The 25824-nt window shown below is 36.7% G+C and overlaps 1 protein-coding gene across 1 annotated transcript in view; it reads right to left on the minus strand.

Moving 5' to 3' along the window:
* Positions 1–578: 578 nt before the first annotated feature.
* LOC107550635 (unconventional myosin-Va) overlaps positions 579–25824 on the minus strand; it is an 87694-nt gene continuing 62448 nt past the window's right edge. The window contains exons 23-42 of the mRNA XM_016231965.1: positions 24443–24536; positions 22016–22164; positions 21715–21828; positions 21402–21539; positions 20804–20860; positions 20326–20553; positions 20148–20156; positions 19653–19753; positions 16596–16676; positions 15202–15400; positions 12643–12708; positions 12026–12119; positions 11761–11904; positions 11416–11570; positions 11219–11308; positions 7590–7740; positions 7214–7496; positions 3652–3826; positions 1657–1737; positions 579–1549 (exon numbers count right to left, since the gene is read on the minus strand). Of these exons, the coding sequence (XP_016087451.1) occupies positions 1397–1549; positions 1657–1737; positions 3652–3826; positions 7214–7496; positions 7590–7740; positions 11219–11308; positions 11416–11570; positions 11761–11904; positions 12026–12119; positions 12643–12708; positions 15202–15400; positions 16596–16676; positions 19653–19753; positions 20148–20156; positions 20326–20553; positions 20804–20860; positions 21402–21539; positions 21715–21828; positions 22016–22164; positions 24443–24536 (2562 nt within the window). The 3' untranslated portion in view covers positions 579–1396. The remainder of the gene's footprint in view (positions 1550–1656; positions 1738–3651; positions 3827–7213; positions 7497–7589; positions 7741–11218; positions 11309–11415; positions 11571–11760; positions 11905–12025; positions 12120–12642; positions 12709–15201; positions 15401–16595; positions 16677–19652; positions 19754–20147; positions 20157–20325; positions 20554–20803; positions 20861–21401; positions 21540–21714; positions 21829–22015; positions 22165–24442; positions 24537–25824) is intronic.

A 25824-nucleotide genomic window follows, 5' to 3' on the forward strand; every position in this document is an offset into this window, starting at 1 on the left:
TATTTTCCATTAGGTAAATAAAGAACAGATCTTTTCAGTTTTTTTTTGCATTGCTGTGGATTTACTGAGTCTAAGTTATTATTTTGATATGGATGAGTGCAGAGGACTAGAGTATGTTCCGCAACTGGATATCCATGTTAGCTAGCATCTAAGAGAAAAAAAAATCTGACAGGGTAAAGCAATAAATAAAATATCCTAGCATCATACATATTTAAAAATATTTATATATGTGTACGATTATACAGCCCCGTGAACTTATTCTGGTTGTGATCTGAAAAGGCATTAGAGTTATTTTGACCTTTATTGTTCCTTTCGTAACATTCAATAAGTGAAACATCTCTGAAATATTCCAGATTAAGAGGTGAATCCCACAAAAATATCCAGGTCCCGCAATCAAAAGAAAATATAAGAATATATTTTCCATTAGGTAAATAAAGAACAGATCTTTTCAGTTTTTTTTTGCATTGCTGTGGATATGTTTTGAGCATTTCTGTCATTGACATTATTCTCAGCGTTGATTCTCATTAATGATTTTTATTCATAATAAATCATGGTATTAATTCTTAATTAAATATTTATATATGTGTACGATTATACAGCCCCGTGAACTTATTCTGGTTGTGATCTGAAAAGGCATTAGAGTTATTTTGACCTTTATTGTTCCTTTCGTAACATTCAATAAGTGAAACATCTCTGAAATATTCCAGTTTAAGAGGTGAATCCCACAAAAATATCCAGGTCCCGCAATCAAAAGAAAATATAAGAATATATTTTCCATTAGGTAAATAAAGAACAGATCTTTTCAGGTTTTTTTTTGCATTGCTGTGGATATGTTTTGAGCATTTCTGTCATTGACATTATTCTCAGCGTTGATTCTCATTAATGATTTTTATTCATAATAAATCATGGTATTAATTCTTAATTAATTACTGCATTCAAGTGAATTTTAATTACTATTTTAATCAGCATATGTTAGCAAATACTATACTATGTAAATAATATATTTGTTTTCACATTACAATAATAATGCATTTCAGTAATAAGAATTTTTTGGGGGAAAGTGCTTAGTTGCCATTAAAATAACAATGTCAAAATATTAATGGTCCTAAAGATGAGCTTCATTTTCTTTAAACAAAATATAGCTTCTTATGTGTTTCTTTTGTTTTTGGGGTCAATTGTGATCTGAAAATGTGCTTGACAGGTTTTGTGAGATTCACTCTTTTATTGAATAAATAAAAGTGATGAAGTGCAAAAAGAAGGATTGATGACATGATCTAAATTGCATTATCTTTAAGTGTGTGGCTTATTTACCTATAATCATCTTTTTTTATTTTTTTATATATTTTGGCTCTCTGTTCCTGCCGTGTGATTGGTTGAGGTGAGGTGATTGACGGGTCTACACACGAGTGAGGAAGCCCACATTGAGGCTGCTGGGTATCTGAATTGTTTCCAGGGCCAGGGAGGAGGGGTTAAAGGGGAAGGTCACGGGGTAGATGACTTTGGTGTCCATCAGCAGCTGAGGCGACTCCTTTCGATCCCGTAAACGTGTCTGGCAGAGCAAAGACTCAGATTAAAGCATTCACACATGGACAAACATACAGTATAACGACTTAAATAGCACAAGAACTATTATAAGGTTGAGTTTTTGAAACATACCTGTATTGTTCTTATGAACTGTACTGACACACGCTCTTCAAACGCATTGACAGGCGTATACAAGTTCAGCACCTTCACAATCTGGACAGAAAATAAGAAATGACGAGGGAGTGTGTGTGTGTCAAGGGTATTATAATTAGCTAAAACTAAAGCCCTGTCCACACGAACGCGGTTATTTTTAAAACCACAGCTTTTTCTACGCGGTTAGGCCGTTCGTCCACACGCAAACGCAGCACCAGTTCACTGAAACCGAACATGTTTGAAAACGCCTGCCAGGGTGACGATTTTCAAAAAGGAGTTTTTGGCTTGTGATGTCGGAGCATGTGCTGTTATCTCCGCCTACTGGAAACTTTTTCAGGCTTCTTATTGGCCAACATGGCTTTACGGTTGAGATTATATCGCCACCTGTTGGTTTGGCATGCTGTTGACAGTGCTTCATAGCATGCGTTTGCGTTTTCATGTGGATGGAGATTTTTTTTTAAACGGAAGAAGGAAAAACTTGTTTATAACGTTTATAAAAAATACCTGTGTACGTGTGGACATGGTCTAAAACTGAAACTAAAACTTAAAGGGGTCATATGATGCGATTTCAAGTTTTCCTTTCTCTTTGGAGTGTTTCAAGCTGATTGTGCATAGATAAGATCCCTGAAGTTGCAAAGACTAAAGTCTCAAAACCAAAGAGATATTCTTTATCAAAGTTAAGACTCTGCCACACCCCCCTAAAACGGCTCGTTCTAACACGCCCCCACATATCTACCTCACTATGTGGAAATATTAGCTACTGTTTTGTTATTAGTTTAAGTATTTGCTATTGACTGTTCAAATGTGGAGTTTTGCGTGCGTGTGTGTGTGAGAGAGAGAGAGAGGGTCACATCACAGTGGAGTCAGCTGTCCGTGGCTTGTGTACTGCAAACACATTCCAGCTTCATCACTGTGTCTGTCACGCGACTCTGTTCCCCTGTCGGGCCCTGTCTTTACATTTATTTTGAAAGATGAAGCTCGCGATTATGGGAAGGGGCGTTACATTTCCGACGAGTGCTTGCGGTGTTCAGCCAATCACAATGCACTGGGTCAGCTGTCCAATCAGAGCAGACTGCGCTTGTCGGAAGGAGGGACTTTGTAGAAAATGAAGCATTTGAGAGAGGCGGGGCATAGAGGACCTACAATAATGTACAGTATTTGAAAAATAATGCGTTTTTTGAACATTAAAGCATGTCAGCATATTCTGTTACACCAAATACACAAAATAATGATCTTTAAAAAAGCATCATATGACCCCTTTAAACCATTAAAAAAATCATTACTTCAAATAAAATACCCATTGATGTAAAAAAATTATATATATACAAAAATATAAAAACCTAGTAAAAACAACAAAACCATAACTATAATAATATTATAAAAACATTCAGTATACTTTGTTATTCTGACAAAATGTCTTATCTGGTGTTTTTTCCTTTATTTTGGAAACATTACCACAGTAAAACATGAAGAAAAAAAATTTATTGAATTAAATTTTGGTTGACAATATAAACATGATTAAAAGAGTACTTTTGATCATAATGGTTTTAATTTAAAAAGTCATGAACACTGCACTGAAACAGCTAAATATGTAAATAAAACACGGTTTTATCTATTTTTACTACAAAAATATTGCCTCATGGGATATTACAAAATGTTGTATATTGTGAACTGCGCTATAAAGAACTGTTTTAAAATGTGATTCTTGAATTGATTGTAATGTGTATTCTTTTTTTAAAAAGTAGTGAGCGACAACAGTAAGCAGGTCATTATGTTTGGTCACGGGTGAGTGATATTAGTAGGCCTGAAATGTTATAAATTGTCTTTTTCAAATAATTAATACTGGATGATATGAAATCAAATTGAAATGAAATGGTAAACATCTATAAAATAATCAGAAAAATTAATCAAGTGCTCTATAACAGATACAAATAGATCATGGTCATTTGAAATGCAGTCCGGGATGTGTGTTACCTGTGCTGTAGAGAGGCCGTTACACATGGAGCAGATGGCCTCAGCATCCTCATCGGTTTTCTTCTTGACCTGCAGTAGTTGTGCGGCCTGAATCAATGGCTCCAGCGTCTCTTTCGCACCACATGTCATGAGGTTCTTATCTCTCAGCAACTCCTCCAGCTGACTCACATTATACCTGAACACACACACACATATAAACCCTTATACTGGAGATAAGATAACTGGAAATAAACTATGACCGACAACTGAATCCTGAGCTAACTCTACATATAATGTTATCTACCAAAAGATTGGGGTCGGTAAATGTTTTTTAATGTTTTGAAAGAAGTCTCTTAAGGCTGCATTTATTTGATCAAAATACAGTAAAAAAGCAATATTGTGAAATATTATTATAATTTAAAATAACTTTTTTACATTTTAATACAGTTTAAAATTTAACTTTTTCCTGTGATGGCAAAGTTGAATTTTCAGCATCATTAATCCAGTCTTCAGTGTCATATGATCCTTCAGAAATCATTCTAATATGCTGATTTGCTACTCAAGAAACTTATCTTATTATCCCTATTGAGAACAGATAAATAGAATGTTCAAAAAGAACAGCATTTATTTGAAAACAAACATTTATATATATATATATATATAGATTTTTATTGGTCATATTTACAAAATACTAGGTTTTAGTGATTCTGCCAAAGTTAATAGGGCAGGAATTAGTATTTTATATTTAGCTATGACTTTTCTGTAAGATTTATTTAAGAAAGAATTCAACATACAGTGGAGATGAAAATTAGAGAACAACCTACAATTTCCTGAATTTCAAGGTCACTGCTTAGTCCTATTTGAAGTTATCCTAACAAGAGTAGAAGGACAGTGTTTTAAGCATATTTAACAAATTAACTGTATTCTGAAGCACAGTATAAAAAACTTAAACGAGATATTTGAAAAAAAAACTCTTACAGATACCTCCAAGTTATTAGTGTTAATCTGGCACCTGGTGCTACTTTCCTTGATTATATGACAAACCCTATTTAACTGGAAGCATACCTCCAATTTTCACTGCGATTGCAAGATGGCGGAGGTTGTCCAGATGAAGGCTAAAGGGATGACCCTTTCAGCCACTGCAAGATAAGTTGATTGTTCTAAATTTGTGATTTCCACATAGGACAAATGCACGAGAGGGCAGGATAATGCGGAGACTCTCAATGGGGAATCGGTTCAACACTGCAGCTGGAATTGCTTGCCAGTTCAGCGCTGAACAGGGTAAGGATCTGTCTTGGTACGTTTAAGAGAAGTCAGACTAAAAGCACACTCTGCAGTGATGAAGCCTCTCATTAACAGAAAGAATCAAAAGGCTAGGCTCACCTTTGCTGAGGAGCATGTTGTAAGGAGAGAGGAAAACTGGTTCAAAGTTCACTTTAGTGATGAGCAAGTTTAATTTATTTGAATCTGATGGGAAACATTTTCTTTGGCAACAAACTGGGGAAAGACTGAGTGCGTAAAGAAGTCAGTGAAAGGTGGAGGAGGAAGTATTGGGGGGATGTTTTCTGCAGCAGGAGTTGGGCAGAGGTTTATCAGAACCTCCTTCAGCAACATGCAGTTCCTTCACTGCAAGCATCTCCCAATCAGCCTGCAATTTTCTTTGCAAGACAATGCCCAGGTCACACTGCAAAACAGGAAAAGCAGTTCCTTGAAGCTAAGAACACTGAAATAATGAAATGGCCGGCCCAGAGTCTTGAACTAAACCTGATTGAAAATCTTTGGAAAATCCTTGGCAACAAAGTTATGACTAAGAAACCCACTACGGTTACCGAACTATGGAAGAGACTGGAAGAAGAGAGGACCAAGATCACAACGGCGCAGTGTGAGAAACTAGTGATGTCCTGTGGCCACAGATGAGCTGAAGTCATTCAAAGCAAGGGCCTCTACACTTCCTACTAATTTCTGACAGCTGTAACCCTCCAACATTTTAGTTGTAATTTTTCTTTGGTGTTACAGTGGTTACTGTTCTCTAATTTTGATCACTGTTTTCTACAAAATAAAGTTTTGTTGAAATGCCTTGGCTATTTTGTCAAACATGTTAGTATAACAGTGGCATACCTACATCTAATATTCCTTCAAATTTTGAGCGATGAAGATTATTTATTTTAATTAAGCACATTTCCATACAACCAAGGTTGCCCAAAGTGCTGTACATCAAAAGAAAATAAAACAATGAGAATGGGCATAGACATAGAACAAACATAACGTAATACATGATACAAATACACCCTTAAGGATTAATAGCCCGAGGAATTAAAAGCCATAGTTAATAAATCAGCTTTTAACAAAGATTTAAATCTAGAAATGGTCTGAGCAATGAGTTCCAAAGTTTGGGGACAGCAACTGAAAAGGCAGTTTTAATCTTGAACTGGGAACCACTAAAAGAAGCTGGTCAGATGATCTCAGGGGCCTAAAAAAGGAATGCTGGTTCACTAATGTCTCCAGGTATTTTAGTGCCTAACCATTCAGAGATTTAAAAACGAACAATAACATTTTATATTCAATCCGGGAACGGACTGGAACCATTTGAGAGAAGACAGGATAGGAGTAATATGATCACGCTTTCGAGTGCTTGTCAGCAATCGCGCAGCCGCATTTTGAACTGTCTGTAGACATGCCAGGTCTTTCTGGCCAACTCCCATATAGAGAGTATAACAATAGTCTAAACGTGATTTAATCTCTAGGTCTCTAAAAGAAAGAAAGGGCTTAATCTTTGTTAAAAGTCTCAAATTTAAAAAGCAAGATTTGACCACAGAATTTATTTGCTTGTCAAATTTAAATTCTGAGTCAAATAGTACACATACATTTTTCACCATTGCTTTATTATGCTCAGCCCAGAAGCCAAGAAAAGATTTTATAGTGGTTTGGTTTCCAACTGGATCAAAAAACAATCTGTTTTATATTTAACAGAATTTTAAAAAGTTAAACGGCATCCAGTCCTTCATGTCAGTTAAGTGGCAGATACATCTGAGTATCGTCGGCATAACAATGAAAAGAAACACCATGTTTCCTAAATATAGTTACCAAAGTGAGTAAATACATTGAAAACAAAAGGGGGGTGAGAATAGACCTTTGAGGGACTCCACACTTTAGTGGAGCTGGCATTGACATATATTCGCCCAGTTTAACTGCAAAATACTTTTATTTTTGGTACTTGCCGATACTGAGTACCGATATTTTTATTGCATTTGTAAAGTTATTAAATATTGGGTACTGAAACCAAAAGAGTATGTATAATGTTAGTTGGTTAACTTCATTTAGATGCAGGGAACCAATCGTTATAAATCTCCTAACTGTGATATTTTCAGAAATAGAAGGTATCGGTGTTTGGTAATGGGGCATTTTAACGAGGACGAGTACGAGTACAGGAGCTCAGTATCGGGTCCGATACTGATACCAGTATCGATATCGGTGCATCCCTAATTAATATTCTACATATGACTGTTTATATTTAATTTGTAATTTCCTTTAAAATAAAAACATTGCACTGCTTTGCAAACATGTAAAACGTATCTGCACACACCTGATCTGCATGCCCTTGCTCCAGGAGCACATGTCTTTACGCAGCAGCAGGTTGTTAAGGGTGACGGCGCCAATGATGTAGAACTGCTGCTTGACCACCTGTTTGATGAGCTCTGGGTCGGTTCCGTGCTGACACATGATGGAGTGGAAGGAGTTGAGCTGCCGGATGATGGAGTCCAATGTGTATGTCCCCTCATCAGCAATACTGGACGTCCTCTTACGGAGACCTGTTGGCTTCACCCCAGACACGCCCTGGATGGTTTCATGTTCCAGCATGCCAGAGACTGCCGAGAGCAACAGACGGAGGGATAAATACACAGGGAGAGAGAAACAGTGATACAGATCGATAGAAAGACACCCAGAGGTCACATGCTCACCGATCATGGGCTGCAGGATGTTCTCCATACACTTGATGAGCTGTTGGTAGATCTGAATGGCCAGATCACTCAGAACCTGCCGGTACTCGGCCAGGTCAAAGTTGGAGAGACAGTGATCGTTCTGTTTAGAAGTGTTATGCTTCATGAATTGCTGGAGAGAGAAGAAGGAGAAAGTGTTGATTCAGTTTGAGAGAAACTGTGGCCACATATACTGTACAATGCAGTAAAATAGGTCATCACTGGGTAATGTACAGGATTCCCACACCTTTTGAACAATGGATTTTAATGACTTTTCCCAGACATTTCCAGCTGTTTGTGATTAAACACAACACTCTCTCTAGATAAGAAATTATATTTTCTTAAAATTATGGTCATTTGTTTTTAGAACCATTACATTTTTTTGGTGACATTCTTTGTGAATATAAAATTATTTTATTTACAGCTTTAAATTATTTCACCAGCTACAAATTGCTCTTTGTGAATATAATCGCTATAAAATAATAAAAATCTCCATCCATTAAAAGCAGGAGCTTAAAAAAAATCACAAACAAAAGCATCTCAAGTCTGTTCACTAGTACTATATTCTACTGTTTAATTAAAAAAAGTCAAAGTGAGTGAAGTAACGTGGCCAAGTATGGTGACCCATACTCGGAATTTGTGCTCTGCATTTAACCCATCCAAGTGCATACACACAGTAGTGAACACACACACATCAATGAAGCATTTCTCAAAAATTTCCAAACTCATTATATAATCCTGGAGTTAACATCTGTTAACCTTTTAATATGAATATTAAGGTTTGAACATGCAATACAGAGATAGATACAACTGTTGTGACAAATACAATAAAAAAAAAAAAATAAAAAAAAAAACTTGTTTTCAATAAAAGCCAAGAGGTTATATACGTATATGCATTCTTTACAACAACTTGCATTCAACATTCTTCATTCTTTCAAGCATACATATATATTTGTATAAATCAAATATAGATTAATCCTTATTAAAGCTATAAAAGTTATTCAGTCAATAGCAGTGAGTGATTCTCTCTTTTTCTTTTGTTGTTTAATTAATATTAAGGACACAAACAGCAGCAGGTTTATTAGGCTGCGTTCACTTTAAGACCTAATACAAGGATCTAATATACTGATACACATCTGATGTTCTCTGAACTGTTTACATTCACTTATGACATAACTGACTGTGTTTGCACGAATGCTTGCCAATGCTTCCCTTTCTGGGAAGTCGTGGCCTAATGGTTAGAGAGTCAGACTCGTAACCCAAAGGTCGCGGGTTTGAGTCTCGTACCGGCAGGGATTGTAGGTGGGGGGAGTGAATGTACAGCGCTCTCTCCCACCTTCAATACCACGACTGAGGTGCCCTTGAGCAAGGCACCGAACCCCCAACTGCTCCCCGGGCGCCGCAGCAAAAATGGCTGCCCACTGCTCCGGGTGTGTGTTCACGGTGTGTGTGTGTGTGCACTGCTGTGTGTGTGTATTTTGGATGGGTTAAATGCAGAGCACTAATTCCACATGTCACGTCACTTTCACTTTTTCTTTTTTCTCAATTTTGTGTGTATTTGTCCATTCAAGCGTGATAAGACGTGAAAGTGAACTCAATTGTTGTTGACAAAAACTATGAGGAAAATTATACATCAACGAAATTAATACTGTCTGTGTGAGCTGTGCTTTAAAAATTTCTATGCTTTTGACAAGAGAAAACTTACTTTTTTTGCCTAAAATATCACTAATACAGTATGACTACACCTTTATGGTTCACTGTCAACCTTCTAGAGTCCAACTTCTAGAACCTTTTAAACTTTGCAGGGTACATGGCTAGAACTAGAAAGACAGGACATGCATGTCTAAGGTAGGGGTGTAACGATCCATTGGTATGGATCGATACATCGATTAAATGTCTAATGATACGATGTATCGATGCCACACGTAAAATATCGATATCTGTAGTATAAATAGGCACCTTATTTTCACACTGCCCACATTTTCACCAGTGTCTGTCTATGCATCACCGCCAACGTGTGCATTCTCGTTCAAACTCAAGTGTCGGGACGATAAGACTGCCTGAAGGGCGAGCGTAAAAGTTGATGGAATTGTCGAGCGCTTGTGATAAGTTTTCAGCGTGCAGTGACACGCACACACATCCAAAGCGTACACATACAGACAGCTGCATCGACAGCGCGCTAATACCTAATTGAGCTTTCTTCCACTTTTTTGTGCATGGATGAACAAATACAGACCAAATTACATCAACATGTGTGCCTTGGCGAATATCCTAGTAAACACAGTCGGTTAGGTCTATGTCTTAACGTAAACAGTTGAGAAAGAAAACGCATGTGTATCAGTAGCCTATATTGGATCCGTGCTTTCCTTCTTAAAGTGAAAGCAGACTTAACTTCTGTCAAAGAAAAAAAAAATCTCTCACTGATTTTGACTGAACAACTTTTAAGGATTAATCTATATTTAATTTATACATTGAAGACTATGCAGTGTTATTTTACATTTGATTATTACATTTCTGTACCTGAAAATTTATTTTAGATCTACCTGAAAAACCTGAAAAGCTCTGTTTATTTAATTTGTGTCTTTATTATACTGTATTTATTTTCTGCTATTGCTTGTAATTTGGTTATCTGTAGAAAAGGTTTTTAGCATTGAGCCCAAAGTAGCAGCCAAAAAAAGGTCTCAAATAGAGTTAACAGCTTTATTTTTGTATTTTTTTAAATACATTTTTCTACATTAATGTATTTTTTTCTTACAACTGGAGTACCTCATTTGTGTTGTTTCCTAATGAGGATTTACATTATTTTACACATTGCATATTTTAGCACAAAAGCCTGAAAGACTGTCTTGACTGTTGTCATATCTTAAGATTACTGATCTGTCTTTTTTCAATTATTTTTTTTCTTTATTATTAAAAAAAAACAAAAAACTGTAGGCCTATTTTTTGTTGTGAACGTCCCAATTGAGGAACAGGATGTGAAAAGTTAAGATAAATGGGTAACACTTTACAATAAGGTTCATTAGTTAACATTAGTTAACTACTTTAGTTAACATGAACTATGCATGTACAATACTTCTACAGCATTTATTAATGCTAGCTAATGTTAATTTTAACATTTACTAATGCATTATTAAAATCAAAAGTTGTGCTTGTTAACATTAGTTCATGCACTGTGAATTAACATGAACTAATAATGAACGACTGTATTTTCATAAACTAACATTAACAAAGATTAATAAATACTGTAATAAATGTATTATTCATTGTTTGTTCATGTTAGTTAATACATTAACTAGCATTAACTAATGGAACCTTATTGTAAAGTGTTACCGATAAATGTTCATGTTATATGTTTTGGTTGCATTTGTGAGTTAATAAAAATGTAGATGGTTGTTTAAAATAGGTATAATAATATAATATAATAGTACTGATATATATAATATAATATAATAGTACTGATATATCGATTGATATTCTACTGTATAGAATTGTATCGCAGAATTTTTGGAAGTATCTGCAAATATTGTATCGCTGGGTATGAGAATCGATATTGTATCGTATCGTGCTGAACCATTCGATTTCCACCCCTAGTCTAAGGTGTGATATCTCACCTCGTCGCCACTGTACTGTTTCAGGCAGTGCAGGAAACGACATGTGTTGGACAACCAGAAGGAAACAGTCTCGAAGTCATCACCTCTTTTCTGTAGAAAAAGCAAAACAGTAATGAGAAAGGAAGATATTTTGCCTTTTTAAGACTGTTCTAAAAAGACAGTTGTGTTATGAATGGTCTGCGAGAGAGTATTAAGACCTTGAGGATCTTCTTGATGCTGTTGATGACGGAGGTGAGTAGAGATCGGACTTTCTGGTCATCATTAATGTAGTCGGCATGACGCAGACACATGAAGAGGATGTATGACGGCAGACCTGGTATTAAATTCACTGCCACACCACGAGGCTTTAGCTCTGAAAAAATCACACATGCACAAGCCAGTCAGTTGTTTTTTTGTTACTTTATTATTATTAAGGTATTTTGCCACTTTAATTAAAAAGATAGTGGCATGGAATGGAATCAGGAATTGGGCAAGTTGGAATCTAACCAATTAAAGTCATTTAATAGATGTATTATTTTTAGTTAATGGTCTATGTGTCTTACCAAGTATGAGGTTTTTGACCAGTTTGAGTTCATCCTCTTTCTTGTATTCCAGCATTCCCTGGAAATCTTTTTCCCTGCGTGGAATGTTCACTGGATGAACAGGCTCGTCGGCTGTCTGTCCTGGAGACACGTCCATCTGGCCACCTACAATACACAGACAAACATCAACACAAAAACATTAAGGTTCATAAATGTCAATTTAAGAAGTTTAACAATTTTGACAAGTGTTTCTGAACAGTCTCTAAAGACAGCATGTAACACGTACCTTCCAGGTCACTGATCTTCTTTGCGAAGACTTTGAGCTGTTTCTTCAGTTTGCGGACGGTCTTGTCCTGTTTCTCCAGTTGCTCCATAAGATCCTGTCACCACAGAGACAGACATCATCATCAGACAATCACAGCAACAGTATGACAAATGAGTCTCTTTAGCAGGAGGGTGAAAAATATTTAAATAAAGGGTTTATTTGAGAGATTTGGGACAAAGCAGGTCAACCGAGCATCTTTAAGTTCTGCAACAATCTGAAGATATCAGCTCTGTCTTTCATTTGTCCATGCAACTCATTAAACAGAGAGGAAAAAATTGAGAAATAGCAACAAAGATGGGTGAGGCTCACAAAGAAAAGTCACATTCCACCTCATCAAAAAAGAAAAAAATGCTTAATGAAAATTTTGAACGTGTATTTTTTATGTTGGGGTGACAGTTTTTGTGAGATTCACCCAGTAATCGAGAGAGAAACATATTAAAAAGTGTGTTGATTCACATTGCTGTGGGTTAAATACACAGTTAGAGTTCAACGCAGCTCAGATTCTGTGCAGCACACACTAGTGTCAGTTAGTGTTCTGATACATGCGCAAACACATTCATACACACAATCCTACATACAACCATCCTGCGTAACATGCTGATTCTGTAGGCTTTATACTCCTTTGGATCAGCAGAGTGAAGCTCCTGTGAATGAAACATCTCCACATCAGATGAGCCCTCAAACACCTGGTGCAGGTGCACAGTACGGCACTCAGACCAAAATCACAGTCCACGGTTTCATGAGTGAGTAAATCTGAAATCCTTTATTTGGAATCACATGAAACAAAAGGTTAAAGGTGGGGTAAGCGATTTCTGGTAGCCAGTGTTGACATTTGAAATTACCAAAAACAAACACGCCCCTACCCCAAAAGGGTCTCGCCCCTCCGCCCCACACATATGTACGCAACCCAGGCAACGACTAGTTCTGTGAAACAAAGCCAAACCAATGTTACACCGTGTCTACACCGGACGCGAGTGGTGCGGTGCGACAAAATACTATGGAACTCATTATAATCAGTGATGCTGTCTACACTATAGATATATATACATATCTATGGTCTACACTGGATGCGGTGCGGCACGACACGACAAATCCCCGACAGAAAATTGCTGCTGCGTTCTATTCATGACGTATTGACACAAATTTCAAATGATTTTCAACGGTCGCTTTGTCGCGTCCAGTGTACTAGACAGACTTTAGCTGTTGCGGCGCAGACACGGTGTTACTCACCTATCGAGAAGAAACAAAACAACCTCGGCGTCCGATTGCAAGCCTACCGCTCCTTGAGTTCTCTCCAGCGCTGGAAAGCTGATCTGATATTTACACAGGTCCTACTTCTTGCCTTAAGCCTTCTTTTGTTCCGCAGACGTTTTCCTCTTTTGTTTTTTATCCGCCATCTCTATCTTTCTGTCGCTCGGCTCGCTAATGTCCGTCATGTGTAAACGCTCTCTCCTCCACATCATGAGTAGACACGCCCCTTACTGCTGATTGGCTACAAGTTTGCTAGCCGGCCCGAATCAGTTTTCTAAAGCGTTTTTGAAAAATCACTTACCCCACCTTTAAGCAGCAGGCTTTCTGAACTGTTTTTCCAATGCAAAAACCACTTTTGATTGATGTTTTTCCTATTAAAACAGGATATTGGATTTATATAAGAAGTTCTAGCCCTTTATTTTAAAAACACAGCCATCTATGATTTATTTATTGCTACTGCTATTTGGTGGAACGTGATATTATGGGGAGGGACATTCTTATTCTAGAATAAAAAAGAAAAAAGAAAAATCAGGATTCTGTGTATGCAAACTTAAATATTATGCATTATTAACAAATAAATATGCATTATTTGCAGCAGCTTACATTTTTGCCTCATTTCTGCTTTTTTCCCTACAAACAAGAGGGGGAAAAAAACAATACCACCTAAAAATCTATAAATCTGAGCCCAGACAAAATAATCACTGTGTGTAATTGTTCTGCTGCTGTACTGCAGTGTATTCCATCATAAAATGAGCAGGGATGGTATCAACCATGATTGGACAAAAGAATCATAACTATAAATGATAACTATACTAGCGTACACACCAAAATAAATTCAGTTTATTATAAGCGCAAGCTGCAGTTGTCATCTGCCACTTTAAATGCTTAAGCTCTTTAAAGCTGGAAGGATTCTGATCAGTGATTTTATCGTTTATAAGCTGGAAAAGTTTTGAAAGTGATTACCACGATATCATTCCTCTATGCCGTTATCATTATAGTGTGGACTTTTTTATTCTTATTGAATTAGTATGATTATGGACTAAAGGCCACAATACTACATTTATCATACGATAGGGTCTTGAAATGTCATCAGAGATTAAGAAAATAAATGTTTTAGACTGAAGAGCTTTCTGCTGAGGGCCAACATTCATAAACTCATTTTGTACAGGGAAGTGGTTCTTAACCTTCTTCTATATTTGCCCATATTAAGGCCCAAGAGCAAGGCTGCATATCATTTCATTTTGAAAATTTGAAAACAAAACCACCTGGGATTATTAGGCTACTATACTCCAGTTTAATATTATTGTGAAAATGTTGGTTCACTTAAAGGTGGGGTAAGCGATTTCTGGTAGCCAATGTTGACATTTGAAATCACCAAAACAAACACACCCCTACCCCAAAAGGGTCTCACCCCTATTTTGATAGCTCCCCTGTGAAACAAAGCAAACTAATTTTGGCGTCCAGTCTACACCGGACGCGAGTGGCGCGGCGAGACAAAATACTATAGAACTCATTATAATCAGTGATGCTGTCTACATCATATACTATATATATATATACATATCTATGGTCTACACTGGATGCGGCACGGCACGACACAGCTAATGTCCGTCCTGTGTACTAAACGTTCTCTCCTCTACATCATGAGTAGACACGCCCCGTATTGCTGATTGGCTACAAGTTTGTTTTGCTATTCGGCCCGAATCAGTTTTCTAAAGCGTTTTTGAAAAATCGCTTACTCCACCTTTAAACTGACAGTATACTACTCTACTAATCAACTCACATTTATAGGGCACCTAATGCTGTTGAGAGATATAGAAAAGGATGGAGTTGCCAGCTGTGGGTTGACAACCACTGGGAAGTGTTAGAAAAGTGTTTGGACTGACCAGGTTCTCGTTGGTGAGGCGCGTGATCTCGTGCTGTAGACTGGCCTCGATTCGAGCCTCTGGAGGAAGCTGCAGGTTCTGAGCTAACAGCTGCTGCTGACGGTTATTCTCCTCTTTGACACTCTGCAAATCTCCACGCAAAGCCTCCACCTCGTTCTCATGAGACCGACGCTGAGCCTGCAACTGAGACTCCAACAACCTACACAGACAGAGAGAGCAAATAACTAGAAAAACAGTTCTTCATTAGAAGAGCATTTGATTCCGTTTGGAGTTTTTCTGTTTCGAAGCGTTAAAGGAACAGCTCATCCAAAGATAAAAAAAACTTGTCATTATTTACTAACACTCATAATTTTTAACCTAAATGATGTAAGGAGAATTTATAACGAGTTTTATACAGCTTTTATGCAGCATTTCCACACAATGATATTTCACCATAAAAATAGAACATGCAATCTGTGTGCTACATTCCAAAAATTGTGTTGTTATTCACTGTTAATCTTCATGTTTGATTTCTAAAATATTGTGCTGGTCAGTTGAATTTTAGTATCTTTAAAATACTACTATAGCTTTTATTATAACTTTTTAATATTTGAATTCAATTGTATATTTTCTTAAATTTATATTATACATTTATATATTAATTTTAAAGTTTTAGTAATTTTGTTGTGTTTGTCATTTTTGTAACGTCTATACAGTTTTTTTTAATTTATTTTTATTTCAGTTTTAGTTGTTTTAGTACATCAAGTTAAACTAAATTAAAATTAGTAATGTTAAGCAATCCGAAAAAAGTTTTTATATTTAATTTTATTTCAGTGAATAACTATTTCCATCTGGTTCTCACACAAAGCTGCTATATGACTTCAGGTGATTTGGAATATCACACAGTTGCACAGACTAGTTTCATGGTACTTTGGTGGTGATTGATTTTGTCATAATGGTGTGGACGAATGTGATGTTCTTGACATTCAGACATAAATAATGGCCAACTTTTTATTTTTGAGTGAACCATTCCCAACTAAGGCAGAGAAATCTGCCCATTGCTTCTTGCAGTGCAGCAGTACTGACATTTACTCCTAGCCTCTTTATGACAGTCGTAACTACATGCTGTTTTAAAATAAGACTTTTCCAATCTAATTTTCATTAGTCCAGTATTAACACTACAAAGAGTTCTTTCTTGCAGGTTTTGATACTATGAAGCACTAGCCATATGTTATGGAGATCATTCTGCAGGCACTAGTGTTTAGGTAAGTATAAACAGCACAATGCTAGATGATTACGTCTTTAGAAAGCTCAAGGACCAAAATCAGTCTAAAAACGGAGGATGGAGAGATGAGAAAGCTGAAAGCTCAGACTCTCACACATTTCTACATGCTCTCATCTCTCTGTTCTTGAACCTGTTAGTTTCCTTTAACCCTTCATAAACCAGCCACAGTTCTCCATCCTCATTCAGCTTATGGTAGTCAGGGAATGGGGATCTGATGGGGTGGAACAAAGAAAGAAATGGTAAGAATGAAAACAAAAAGTGGCAAACTTTGATGCTAGTAGCATGTAGTGGATACATTTTACAGGTTTGTTAAAAGGACTGTTAATCCAATATGGAATACGTGTGACAATATGTGAACACAATATAAGAAATGCAACTGAGATTTGAGAGCTACTGTATGGAGAAGGGACATATTTACAATGGATAATTAACTGTTTAAATCTGTTAATTACATAGAACTATTTTAGGGCTACAATAAACTTAGTTTATACCTTTAAACAGAGTCACTTTAACCAGATTCCATTATTATTTGTACAGAATAAAACACATACATGTAAAGTTTGGATATAAGCTGAAATGTACAAAAAGGATGCACTGACAGCATCTAAAACAAAGTGTTTTTGTACGCACGGCTTTAAAAGCATTAAAGTCTTTATAATATCTTTCATTTTTAAATAAATATATTTATATAAAATATATGATGTATTATGTATATAAATATATTATGCTTCACTATTATATATTTTTGATATACCACAGTTTGAGAACTATTGCTTTAAAACAACTCATTTGTGTTCCAGTGGGTTAAAGAAAGTCTTCTATGATTGGAATGGCATTAAGGTGAGTAAATGGTGACAGAATTGTCATTTTTTGGGTGAACTATTCCTTTAAGGCTGTCTGATTTGGGTGATTATTAATATGAATAATTCTGATTAAACGACATATTTAAAAAAAAAAAAAGTAATCGGCTAATTAAAAGTAAAACAGAACAAAGATGAAATGCTAACAGAATAAATGATGAAGATAAAATGATGACAAAGACGACTGCAAATGTAGCAAACATTAACATTTTTTAAAAAACAACAATTAGTTTGTCATCTGTTCATTTGCTTTAATTAGCTATTTGTCCACTGATTATGATAGTAACAAATGGCATCTAAAGCAGTCAGCCAGAAGCCACGTGTAGGTTCATTCATCCATCACACTGAGTCACATGACCAAGCATGGCTATGTGTTCCCAAATTTCTTAATTTTTTTTAAGTAATAGGCCACTAGATTATTATAGTTATGTAATATTCTCTAACATTCACAAGTTTGGGGTCAGTAAAGTTCTCTCTCTCTCTCTCTCTCTCTCTCTCTCTCTCTATATATATATGACACCAAGTTTAAAAATGGCATGCACCCAGTCATATTTATAATCTATTACTGTTTTGAATTTCCTGATCTTTAAATCTTATCTAAAATCACTTTTTGTTTCACATCCAGTTAACTTCTGTTAATACTTTAGATTAGGGAACACTATTTACTATTAACTAGTTGCTTATTAGCGTGCATATTACTAGCATACTGGCTGTTTATTAGTACGTATAAAGCACATATTAATGCCTTATTCTGCATGAAATATTCTAGACCCCTTAACCCTACCCATTACCTAAACATAACTACCACAAGTAACTTACTTTCAATAAAGCAGTAATTAGGAGTTTATTGAGGGAAAACTCTTAGTTAATAGTGAATGTGTTCCCTATGTGTTCCCAAATTTCTTAATTTTTTTTAAGTAATAGGCCACTAGATTATTATAGTTATGTAATATTCTCTAACATTCACAAGTTTGGGGTCAGTAAAGTTCTCTCTCTCTCTCTCTCTCTCTCTCTCTCTCTCTATATATATATATAAAATAATAATCATAATAATAACAATACTTTAAGCAGCACAACTGTTTTCAACATTGACAATAATAATGTTTCTTGAGCAAATCAGCATATTCTAGACCCCTTAACCCTACCCATTACCTAAACATAACTACCACAAGTAACTTACTTTCAATAAAGCAGTAATTAGGAGTTTATTGAGGGAAAACTCTTAGTTAATAGTGAATGTGTTCCTTATGTGTTCCCAAATTTCTTAATTTTTTTAAGTAATAGACCAGTAGATTATTATAGTTATGTAATATTCTCTAACATTCACAAGTTTGGGGTCAGTAAAGTTCTCTCTCTCTCTCTCTCTCTCTCTCTATATATATATATATATAAAATAATCATCATAATAATAACAATACTTTAAGCAGCACAACTGTTTTCAACATTGACAATAATAATGTTTCTTGAGCAAATCAGCATATTAGATATGATTTCTTGAGGATCATATGACACTGAAGACTGGAGTAATGGCTGCTGATTTTTTTTCCATCACATGATTAAATTATAATTTTAAATATTTTAAATTGTTACAATCTTTCACAGTATTACAGGTTTTACTGTGTTTTTGATTTTTTTAAAAAGCAACCTCTGTGAGCATAAAAGACTTAAAAAAAAATCTTACAATCTAACAAAAATAAATATATTGTGACATATGAAAAGTATTATCCCTCTGGGGCAGGGGTAGGCAAGTTCGGTCCTAGAGAGCCGCAGTCCTGCAGAGTTCAGCTCCAACCCTGAAAACAAAACTCACCGGCCTATAGCCTTAGTAATCCTGAAGACATTGATTAGCTTGTTCAGGTGTGTCTGATTAGGGTTGGAGCTGAACTCTGCAGGACTGTGGCTCTCTAGGACCGAACTTGCCTACCCCTGCTCTGGGGGATGCAAGTTTAAGAACCTCTGTTGTAAAACATGAAGACAGGGGACAGAGGACATCACAGCATATATATGAGTGGATCCCAGATGATGGACATTGGTAGTCCTGAAGACATTGATTAGCTTTTTCAGGTGTGTCTGATTAGGGTTGGAGCTGAACTCTGCAGGACTGTGGCTCTCTAGGACCGAACTTGCCTACCCCTGCTCTGGGGGATGCAAGTTTAAGAACCTCTGTTGTAAAACATGAAGACAGGGGACAGAGGACATCACAGCATATATATGAGTGGATCCCAGATGATGGACACATTCAGTAAATTCTGCAATGGATTTCATGTTTTGTGATTTAGCATGTGATTGACTGACAGTGAAAAAAAGAGTAAATATTAGTAATGTACCTGTTGGTCTCTTTAAGGCCCATGTAGGCCTGGGAGATTTCCTTGGCATCAGTCAGCTTCTGCACATCCTCAATGTACGGCAACGGTTCAGTCATGGTCTCCTAAACACATACAGCAGGTTCACATTCACATGGAAGTTAAAATTCACAGCATCCATCAACTAACTTTGACTTTTATCAGACATTTAAGCATCAGACACATCACAAGAACAGGTTCTAGTGCAGCACTTCACTTCATTCTCAATTAAAAAAGTGACATTTCAACTTTGTTCAAAAAGGGGTCCTGCATTAAACCGGTAAAGTTACCATTAGCACAGTGTTTGTGGTTTCCAGAAGAATTAACTAACAAACGCTTTAAACTACTTTAAATTAAGAGCATCTTGGCAAGTTCCTTTCAAAGTAACTTCCTCAACACAGAACAATCTTAAGATATACGATTTTAGAGGCCAGAACAGAGGTGAAGTGAAATGATTGTTCTGCTGTCTGACCAACATACCTTCTCATCCTGATATGAGTGCACCATAGGACAAAAGGAGAAATTAAGTTAGAGAGGTTAACAAGACTTATGAAGAGAAAAATGTTAGTGACAGATATTAACTGAGGTGTCTACATGTTTAGAAACATCTGGAAATTCGAATGTATTTTGTGTAAGAATTAAAGGTTTTGTTTCTGACCTTATGTTGCATGGCCTCTTTCTGACTGACGAGTTGAGAGCGCAGGATGAGCACCTCCTCCTTCCGCACCTCCAGCTCCTCGTTGGAGGCGTTCAGCTGATCCAGCAGGACCGTGTACGCAGGAGAACCCGGAGCGGCAGAACCGGCCTCAGCGCTGCCTCTCAGAGACTGACGCATCTTATTCAAATCATGTTTGAGCTTCTTATTCTCTGACTCCAACTCCTGTCGCTAAATACACAAGAGAGAGAGATTTATATACTGCTTTATTTTCCTCATCATTTATCTGGCTTTATGGTATAGCAAGCAAACTTCTAGGTGCTTCAACACCTGTGTGCTTGGAGAGATTACAATGAGATTCGGGAGGAATTTTGCAACCACTGCTTTTCAAATAACCCACTCAATTCTAAAGACTGCAAACTGAAGAGGTTTGCCATAGTGAAAAAAAAACTGAAGGAGAAGACTGTGTGCGTGTCTTTACCTTGAGAGATTCATATTCCAGCTCAGCACCACGTGCTTTCTTATGTTCCTCATCGTCCTGTCAATAAGAACACATTGACACATTATCACTTTATCAATATCAATTACAGTAACACATTATCAATTACAGTAACAATATATATATATACTGTATATATATATATATATATATATATTAACTGTAAACATTATATGAGTTTATGAAATATGTTTTTTAAACTATAAATTTAAGTTCCATCTGTAAAACTTAAAATATTACTTCCTTATTTTTTATGGTATATTTCTGGCAATCACAGTTGCTGTTTTATTTATTTATTTTTTTTTACAGAAAATTCCACATTAAAAAATATTAAAATCGTGTGTACTTAAGAGACAAAACTGTCTCTAGAATTGAAGTAAATATGACAAAATCTCTTTTTAGGGTGTCCTCAAATGTAAAAAAAAAAAAAAACAACAACAACCTGAAACGACTAAAATAATCAATCTTTTAGTCGTTTGGGTTAGAGAGAGTCATTAACTTTAAATAAGAACAGATAGTAAATCCTCATTTAAAAAGTATGTACTGTAAAGTAAATGTGTGTATGTGTGTGTGTCTGTACCCTAGCTCTAGCCCGCTGAAACTGCTCTTCTCTCCGATCGAGTTCGTTCTGCAGTGACTGTTTTTCTTGCTCTAGTTCGGATACTCTCTTCTGCAGCTTTAGGAACAGGGACATGTCTAGTATTGCCTTGGAAACGTCCTGGAGAGAGAATGAAACACATCCCATAATTACACACGCAATATATGCCAATTTATGATACTTTTATGCATATGACCTTTAAAAAACTCAAAGAAGTGTAATGTCAGAATTGGCCTAAAGTGGAATTTAAATGATATCATAAGCAACCTAATGATATTCCACATTCTGATCTCACCTCCCCTCCGCGGGTCCCTTCCTCTGACTCTGCAAACTCTGAATTGTAGGTGCATTCTGATTCGTTGCTGCTGTGCGTGGAGTCTGTGCGCCTGTGACCAGGTTTTGGAACATTCTAGAAAAAAAGAACTCATCAGAAGACTGGAGGGCTTGTAATGAAAGGAGTGTGCAGGATCTGACCCTAAACCAGTTTAGTTATACAGGGCTTTCTTAAGACCCACTAGTTGAGTAGTCATTCAGGCAACCCACCAATTAGTTGAAAGCACTGAAGTTTTGCAATCCTTGAATGAGTGTGTACTCACTACAGCGAGTGTGATCTCCTCTTTCAAATCGTCGTATTTCTCCTCTAGTCGGAGGTGTTCGGTAAGAAGATTCTGGTAGCGAGACCGTTCCTCGTTTAAATCGTATTCTAACTGCTGGGTTTCCTCCTTCAGAGCCCTCTGCATTTTCTCTATAAAACACACAATACATGTAACACGTACACCATTGACACACATTCCCACAGAACAGTCAACCAATATTGAATTACACAAAATGTCAGATTTAACAATCATTCAAAAGTATGTTTTTATTACATCACTTATGTGCAATACTGCATACATTATATTCACTTAATAATAGTAGAAACTGTACATATACAGTGGGGGAAATATTTATTTGATCCCCTGCTGATTTTGTGAGTTTTCCCACTTACAAAGAAATTAAGGGTCTGTAATTTTTATGATAGGTTTATTTTAACGTATAGAGACAGAATACCAACCAAAATATCCAGAAAAAACACATTATATAAAGATTAGAAATTGATTTTCATTTCAGTGAGTGAAATAAGTATTTGATACCCTATCAACCAGCAAGAATTCTGGCTTCCACAGATTGGTAATGCGCCCATGTGGAACACAGATTAGTCCTGCCACTTTAAGAAGTTACTCCTAATGTCAGCTCGTTAGGTGTATAAAAGACACCTGTCCACACAATCTGTATCTTCCATTCCAACCTCTCCCACCACCATGGGCAAGACCAAAGAGCTGTCAAAGGATGTCAGAGACAAGATTGTAGATCTGCACAAGGCTTTAATGGGCTACAAGACAATCAGCAAGAAGCTTGGTGAGAAGGAGACAACTGTTGGTGCGATTATTCGGAAATGGAAGAAATACGAAACAACCATCAACCGGCCTTGGTCTGGAGCTCCGTGCAAGATCCTGCCTCATGGGGTAAGGATGATCATGAGAAAGGTGAGGGGTCACCCCCGAACTACACGGGAGGAGCTTGTTAATGATCTTAAGGCAGTTGGGACCACAGTCATCAAGCACGGGGATGGAAACATTATGCTTTGGGGATGTTTTTCTGCTAAAGGTACAGGACGACTTCACCGCATTGAGGGGCAAATGGACGGGACCATGTACTGTAAAATCTTGGATGAGAACCTCCTTCCCTCAGCCAGAACACTGAAGATGGGTCATGGATGGGTCTTCCAGCATGACAATGACCCGAAACATACCAACAAGGCAACAAAGGAGTGGCTCTAGAAGAAGAACATTAAGGCCATGGAGTGGTTCATGGAGTCTCAATCCTATAGAGGTAAACGACATGCTAAACGACAGCCTAGAAACCTTAAGGATTTAGAGAGGATCTGTAAAGAGGAGTGGATCAAAATCCCTCCTGAGATGTGTGCAAACCTGGTGACCAACTACAAGTATCATAATTTTCTATCATAATTTAGTCGAAATTACAGACCCTTCATTTCTTTGTAAGTGGGCAAACTAACAAAATCAGCAGGGGATCAAATAAATATTTCCCGCACTGTAGTAGTAGTAGTAATGCGATGTGATGATAATAATAATTAATTTGACTTTGACTTAAACCTCAATTTGGCACAATAATGATTCATTTCCACAGAGATTTAATTGTTAGTTTGAACAATTAATTTGCAACATGAATCAAAAATGTTCAGTGTTTTCTCAAGTCTCATTTTAAACGCTTGAAACCGTTTTAGTATACATTTTCATATTTAATTAGCTGTTTATTATTATACATTGCAATATTGGTGCATTTAAATGATAAATAATTAAATATTCTTCCAAAAAACAAATGACAGTCGTAACTAATTTTACATTAAAAGGTAAAAGGCAAAAAAAAAAAAAAACCCGTGGCCTACATTGCCTTACCCTAATAGAGTGACAGATTATAGTTGCACAGTTTTGCTTTACCTGTCCACTGCTGGCTCTGTTCCTGGATCAGTCGGTTCAGGTCGTTTTTCTCGTTCTTCAGCAGGTGGTTTTGCTCCTTTAGTTCTGAGATCATCTGTTACAAACATTACACAAACCCAATCAGCTTGACATCTTAGTCTTTAAAGGGATAATTAATTTGACTTTGACTTAAACCTCAATTTGGCACAATAATGATTCATTTCCACAGAGATTTAATTGTTAGTTTGAACAATTAATTTGCAACATGAATAAAAAATGTTCAGTGTTTTCTCAAGTCTCATTTTAAACGCTTGACACCGTTTTAGTATACATTTTCATATTTAATTAGCTGTTTATTATTATACATTGCAATATTGGTGCATTTAAATGATAAATAATTAAATATTCTTATATTTAATTATTTATTAGACAGTCGTAACTAATTTTACATTAAAAGGTAAAAGGCAAAAAAAATAAAACCCGTGGCCTACATTGCCTTACCCTAATAGAGTGACAGAGTATAGTTGCACAGTTTTGCTTTACCTGTCCACTGCTGGCTCTGTTCCTGGATCAGTCGGTTCAGGTCGTTTTTCTCGTTCTTCAGCAGGTGGTTTTGCTCCTTTAGTTCTGAGATCATCTGTTACAAACATTACACAAACCCAATCAGCTTGACATCTTAGTCTTTAAAGGTTAGCCTTCATTAAAAAGAAACATTTATGTCACGGATGCTTGTACTGAACCGGGAGCACTGTTTTAACTGCTGAGAAATATTCATTTACTCAACACACACCCAGTACTGTGTTTATTGTGGCTTTGCAAATCGTTCTTCTACAACCCTAAAACTACAACTACTACTTCTAACATTCGTGCTGAGCTCTAGTCTCTATCCCTCTCACCTGTATGTATGAATGAACAGATCTCTTCTTTTCCCAGGTTTAAAGCAGTGTGCAGGTCTCTCTAATCCCTGAATATGGAGACAGAGTATATCTGTGTCCTTAGAGGGCTTTACAATCTAGGAGGACTGTCTAAAAGCAGGGGAGTGAAGGTAACCTATGGGTCTAACTTAAAGGAACACTCCACTATTTTTGAAAATAGGCTCATTTTCCAACTCCCCTAGAGTTAAACAGTTGAGTTTTACCATTTCCGAATCCATTCAGCCGATCTTCGGGTCTGGCGGTAGCACTTTTAGCTGTAGCTTAGCATAGATCATTGAATCTGATTAGACCGTTAGCATCTCGCTCAAAAATGACCAAAGAGTTTCTATATTTTTCCTATTTAAAACTTGGCTCTTCTGTAGTTGCATCGTGTACTAAGACCGACGTAAAATGAAAACTTGCGATTTTCTAGGCTGATATAGCTAGGAACTATACTTTTACGCAGCGCTTGAAAACAGGCTAACTTCTGTCAACATAACCAATGTTACCACCTGCTTGCACAGGGAGCGTATTTTCAGGCGCTGCGTAATATCATTGCGCCTGCTGCACCCATGGTGCGACAGCAAAGTTCCTTGATTATTACGCTGGAATGAGAGTATAGTAGAAGAGTCTACAGAAGTCTTCTGACTACAGAAGAGTCCATTTTTAAATAGGAAAAATATAGAAACTCTTTGGTCATTTATTTTTCCTATTTAAAACTTGGCTCTTCTGTAGTTACATCGTGTACTAAGACCGACGTAAAATGAAAAGTTGCGATTTTCTAGGCTGATATAGCTAGGAACTATACTTTTACGCAGCGCTTGAAAACAGGCTAACTTCCGTCAACATAACCAACGTTACCACCTGCTTGCACAGGGAGCGTATTTTCAGGCGCTGCGTAATATCATTGCGCCTGCTGCACCCATGGTGCGACAGCAAAGTTCCTTGATTATTACGCTGGGATGAGAGTATAGTTCCTAGCCATATCGGCCTAGAAAATCGCAACTTTTC

The sequence above is a fragment of the Sinocyclocheilus grahami genome, unplaced genomic scaffold (assembly GCF_001515645.1).
Source record: "Sinocyclocheilus grahami isolate Dianchi unplaced genomic scaffold, SAMN03320097.WGS_v1.1 scaffold403.1, whole genome shotgun sequence".
Taxonomy (NCBI): Eukaryota; Metazoa; Chordata; class Actinopteri; order Cypriniformes; family Cyprinidae; genus Sinocyclocheilus; species Sinocyclocheilus grahami.